This window comes from Periplaneta americana, chromosome 6 (assembly GCF_040183065.1).
Source record: "Periplaneta americana isolate PAMFEO1 chromosome 6, P.americana_PAMFEO1_priV1, whole genome shotgun sequence".
NCBI classification, from domain to species: domain Eukaryota; kingdom Metazoa; phylum Arthropoda; class Insecta; order Blattodea; family Blattidae; genus Periplaneta; species Periplaneta americana.
This window is the reverse complement of record NC_091122.1, coordinates 166568291-166574290: the sequence shown is the minus strand read 5'-3', so window position 1 is coordinate 166574290 and position 6000 is coordinate 166568291. Positions and strand designations below refer to the sequence as shown.

Here is a 6000-nt window from a genome sequence, read left to right as displayed (position 1 = left end):
GGCGAGGGGAGGGCCCGCCGTCACTCAAACTCGGCGCGGGGGCCTGCCCACTACGCCGCTGCCAGGGACCCGCCTCTCCCAACCCATCAGTGGTTCACTCTCCTCCGAAGATATACGAACGTTGCCGACGCTTCCCTTTTTGGTGAAGAATTGTTCTTTTTTTATTAAGGCTATACAAATGTAACCTCCCAAGCATCTCCCCTCACCCTCGAATCCATGTATTGTGTTTTAGTGACTCTGTGATTATTTCCTTAGTGGTGTCTAAGCGATCGGTCGGTATTGCTAGTGTCGGGCTGACACGACAGATTGGTCACGAAACAGTCGCCGCCAGAAGTGCGCTCGTTTGTGTCGAAATCCGCAAGAACCATCAACATCACACCAAATAGCTGTAGCTTACATTAGACGTGCTAGTGCTCCGTTTTAATTTAGTGTTGTGCAGTGACAATCTTTTAAAAAAAATTTACGAAACTCCCAAAAAATCTCGACAAAAATGCGTGCGAACTATTGCGGACAGTGCTTCACTGACATTCAGCATCTTGTAACATCAGCAAGTGCAAAATCTCTTCTTTGAAATAGACTGCGTTTTCTTTTTCTCTTGTCTGGACGACCCGCATTAGCAGTACAGTCCCGTCTCGAAATCGTGACCGTCCCTTGTTTGTGGTTTGATAACTATTGTTGATAACTCGTATTTCAGAACGTGTCTCTTCTACCGGACAAGCCTATTACACATGACTTAAAGACCCTATCCACGTTGTCTCGACTGCGTCCATTCATAAAAACACTCCTTGTCTTGGTGCGGTTTCCATCTCTCGTGGGACATTGACTCCCGTGACAGACTTCCTCCAAGCTCTCCCCCCCTCCCACCCCAGCGTAGCCACCCTTCCCCTCCATCTTCCTGCTCGTCAGAATCCCTCGCAGAAGCTTCGTATTCCTGTGGTGGTGATATGAGCCCTTCTCGCTGTTCAACAATGTTGTAGTCTGTAGTAGCGATAGGTTCATCAGAAGACAGTTTTTGAAACTTCATAGTGCATACCTATAACAATACAGTTTTTTTCTGTTTTCATCGCATATTAAGAAGAAATAACACCTGTTTTTAGTTCCACAGTTTTGCGGACAATCAAGTGCCATAATATCACCTCCAAGAGTTCTCAGTTGTCCACGAAGATTCTCTGTTACTCGGATGTTCGGGGCTTGAAAAGTGCGTGTGTTCAGAACCGGCATTTATGTCTTTCTCAATCTGCATTTCACAACTGAATGAAAACTTGTGAGATAAAGCGGCTGTAGAAAGTTGACACTGATATGTCAGCATTGGAAAATTGGTTTCAAACGCAATTCAAACGCTGATGTCAACATAGAAGCATTCATGATTACTTCTCTACTGAAACCAACTAAATGATTCCGCCATCTTGCGACACCTCGTTTGAAACATTACGTCTCCATGATGCAAAGTGCGTCATCAAGAAGATGAAGCAGGAGCACATATTAACCGGACTGTACAAGAATCTGCTTCACACTTACCAAAAAGTTTCTGCAAAAGAATCAGTGATATGTGTTACAGAATACTCATTTAATAGTGTCTTTTTGTCTCGCAGGTAGTTGTGTTCTCAAAAGGAAGCCTCAAGAAGTGGTGCTGAAAGAATGAAACATATCTTCATTGAGCTGAAGGTACTGAGAACTTCAAAACTGTCAGTCATTTATGTCACTATTTTTGGAGAACTCGCAATATTATCAACAAAATATGGAAAAGATGAGCAAGAATATAGACTTGCAATTTCCCAGTGAGTGTTTTATAACCGTGCATTCTTTCAGAGATGTTTTAAGGACATATTACTGAATAACACATCCAAAAGGAGTTTCACCGTGTACTTTGGGCACTCGGACAAACCAGTGAATGAAAACGATAATGCAATGCGATATAACCAAAGTTTCGTCTACAGTTAATAAAATATAGGTATTTATCATCCTGGATTCTGTATGGAAGCCAAAATAACGTGTTGTGAAACCAAAATGGCTTGAATCAAAACTCAAGTGCATGAGCCAGAAGATACTTCAATCCAGCCGACACCAAAAATGTTTTTGAGGATGATTTTGAAGACTTAACGTTGCCAAGAAACAAATTTTGATAACTAATTTTGTTACCTAAATAACCCGTCCGTTAATCTGCTAGGCACATCAAAGAAAATTTTTCAGCTCAAATTCAAATTTGAAGGTTCCTATAATCTAGAAGATTTTGAAACGTCAATCCGGTGAGGATTTGAAATGTGCGCTCGTGTGAAACAATGTTGACAGTTTGTATAACTACAGAGACATTTCTGGTCGAGTGAAGTGGTAGTGTAGTGTCTAGCACCATGTTGCCATACCAGGCGGTGGCGATGGACTACGCCGTGACGTCGTCGTTCCAGCGACAGAGTCCGGCAGGGGCTGCAGGTGCAGCAGCAGCAGCGGCCGCCCTCAACATGAACCCAGCCTTCACGCACTCCTGGTTCGTACCGGCGGATCTCTGTGTCCCGTACAAACAGAATCAGAGTCCTCTCCTCGAGCCAGGGCATGTTGTTCTCTTTATTATATTATTATATTGCTTGCTTTAGAACATAGATGTTGTAAGGTCTCAGCCGTCACTCAACTCAAACTCTTTTGGATTACGTCAAATTTGGCAGCATAAGTTAAGATTTTGTAGCCGTATAGATCATTGTTGCGCGGCACAGTACTCTGTCCTCAAATGAATCAGACTGGCCTCCTATATCTAGCTTCCATTGTGCCTTGACCGCTATTTCTTGGCACTCAGGTGTGCCCTCAAAGATATCAAGTATGTCGCAATGGACTACTGAAATTTTTCTACAGTCCTGTATTTCGTTATGTTATCTTAAGCATTACCCATGGGCCTGCACTTCGTGATACATCGATATCCTTTCAATTAGTAACAGGGATGCCACATTACACCAATTAGCTAAAGGCATCATGTATTCTATATTTGGCTTTAAAATGGCGTATCTAATGTAGATAGGGTACTGGTATTTTCTCGAAAAGTAAGAGGCATATTTGTGCACTTACAAGTAACAGTTATTCTGTACTTTGGTACAAAGTAGACTAATGTATCTTAAAAATTATTTAGTGGCAAACTAATATTCTCCCACGATGTAAGAGGATTAGCTATAGCATTAGGTCATGCGAACCGTCACGGATTCTGCATTTGGCTCCAATGAACTGTATTTTAAACATTTCTTGGCATTGTGTTATGGACTTAAACATATCAGAGTATCATCTATCGCTGAAAAATGTCAGATAAACTATATTTGGTTATGAAGCAATGTTGCTTTCCATTACTTTTTGGCATATTGATACGTCTCTATGCATGTTGCAGATGAGAGGTATATCTTTCGCTAGAATAATATAACGATGGTGTTGAACAGCAACTTCTTATGTCAAAATATTCAATTTTACAGGAGAGTGAAAAAAATAATTAATTATTATCTTGATAACGAACAAATATTTGATATATTAGGATATTTAGATATGTTCTTGTAAAGTTTGTAACTGTGTCTTGACATAAAATGTGTTTGCAAGAGATTTGGAAATACTTTTTCGATAATGAAAAAATGATTTCTTTTACATACGAGATTGCTGTTCAACACCATCGATACATCATATTTCAACGTCTTGTTTTCCCTCGGAATGTATATCTTTTGGAAATGAAAATTGGTAGACTGTACTTAATACACACCACCTATCACTACATCGTCCCGCGCCGTGGCGTCGTGGTCTAAGGCATCTGCCGAGGACTCGCGTTACGGAATGCGCATTGGTTCGAGTCCTCATGGGGGAAGAAATTTTCTCATGAAATTTCGGCCAGTGTATGGGACCGGTGCCCACCCAGCATCGTGATGCACTTGGAAAGCTACGATAGGTAGCGAAATCCGGTTGCGAATGCCAGCTATGACGGCTGGGGGGATCATCGTGCTAACCACACGATACCTCCATTCTGGTTGGATGATCGTCCACCTCTGCTTCGGCATGTGGGCGCGAGGCCAGCAGCCGGCTGGTCGGTCTAGGCCCTTCACGGGCTGTAACGCCACGGATTATTATATTATATATTATCAGAACATCACTGAGCAATTTTAAGATTTTGAAAATCTAAGTTATTTTTTATTGTGAAAATTTGTGGGATATTTTGTCCAATCGGTCAGCGTTTACTTTATAATTCAAAAAGTACCAGTACTTAATTATTCTAATGAAACTACGAATGCTTACATAGTTCTTCCATATGAACAAAATACTCCAGGATTTTAATGTAGAATGTAGGGTAAAGTTACCTAATGCCGTGATACCCCTAATTTCGTGATAAGATTTTTTCACTGACTATCACGGGATTGGGTATCTTGCTTGAAAGTTCACCGATATCTCAAAAGTAGCTGAAATATGCACTCTTTCGAGAAATGTCTGGCGCTATGATCGAACGGTAAAACTTTGACCGACATTCAGTTTTAAAAAAGGTATCACGTGATATGTGATATCACGGCATTAGGCAACTTCACCCTACAGTTTACTTAAAAATATGTTATTAATAGTTTTTTTAAATGTTGTATGGAAAAATATTATTCAAGAAACAAGCTAAATATTTTACATTAAAGAACATAGGGTATGTTGTTCATATCGGAGAACAATACATGCATGTAAAATTTCATTAAAAATCTTGAGTACTTTTTAAGTTGTGAGGTAAATTCCACAAAGTTCCATAAGCTAAAAAAAATAAAGATTATATTTTCAAAAACATAAAAATTGTTCTATGATGTAGGCCTACAGATGGTGTATATTAAGCTTGCCAATTTTTATTTCCAAAGGACCTGTAGCCTATTTTCTGAGGAAAAATATAAAATTTAAAAATTAAATTATACTGAAATTATAAGCTACTAGCTAAAGGAGTTCCTCCCCTCTTAATATATGAGGTGTACCATATACGTTTAACTCATAAATTAGTATTCAGGATTTATAATTTGTTCACATTGTCATCTGTCGCAGGAAAGTATAAAATAATAAGCTTCTTTTGTCTATCATTTAATTATGTCTTGACATATTGACATATCGCCAAATGTTCAGATTTTTCACACACTAGGTACTGAAATTTATCGGGTGCTCCGTATGTTCAGCATATAAATAAGCGTGAGGAATTCATTGTTCATTGATACAATATGTCGCTCGGAAGTATCAAGGTGACGTGTAGCCTATAACTTATACACAGTGGAAGTGTTATATGCTAACTCTCCAGATTGAAGAGGGCAGTTTGTAGAATACATTAAAATAAATGTAAAAAAAGTATGCGTTTTTAAATAAAGCTCGTGGTTAATTAGGAAATTGGACTTAAATTCTGCGTTATGTGGCAACAGCGCATCGCCGACTCACCTACGAAAATACACACGCACTCAATCTGAATAGCAGCATTCCGTCACTTAGTCATAACTACAGGGTTGCCAGAGTTCCTAATAGCAGGAAATAACGATGTTATGCGTTAATCTTTTTATTTAATTTGCAAGAAAACTGTCCATTTTACTTAAAAACTACAAAGAGATAACTAATTCCTTATCGATTTCTCTAATGATAAAAACAAAAATCAGAATCGGTAAGCCTACTTATGGAGTGAAACAGTTTTAGGGGGAAATTATTTTTTCTGAGAAAAGTATTCATTTGGAAATAATAGTAGGTTTAATTATTAGAAATTTTTGTTGTACTATATGTTCAAGGAATAGCCTAAGCTGTTAAAATCCACTTGAAAGTATTAGGGTCTAGGCCTACATATGCTGCATTTGCCTAAGTCCCTAACAATTGTTATTTGAAAGAGTGAGAATGAGGTGGTTCAAAGCCACACTTTTAATAAAAATAGCTTTCCGTAGCTACTATTAAAATATTATAAAAATTACACAACAAATTACATATGTAGGGTAAAGGTTGGTAATACTGTGATACGAGTAGTATTGTGATAGTTATTTTTGTGGATTTATTACAATT

The 6000-nt window shown here is 38.7% G+C and overlaps 1 protein-coding gene across 5 annotated transcripts in view; it reads left to right on the top strand.

Moving 5' to 3' along the window:
- The first annotated feature begins 213 nt into the window (after positions 1-213).
- trh (PAS domain-containing protein trachealess) overlaps positions 214-6000 on the top strand; it is a 309891-nt gene continuing 304104 nt past the window's right edge. The window contains exon 1 of one of the 5 annotated variants that reach the window (XM_069829497.1): positions 214-2545. In XM_069829497.1, coding sequence (XP_069685598.1) covers positions 2349-2545 — 197 coding nt within the window. In that variant the 5' untranslated portion in view covers positions 214-2348. The remainder of the gene's footprint in view (positions 2546-6000) is intronic. The other 4 variants (XM_069829502.1, XM_069829499.1, XM_069829498.1 and 1 more) reach the window with 4 other exon arrangements.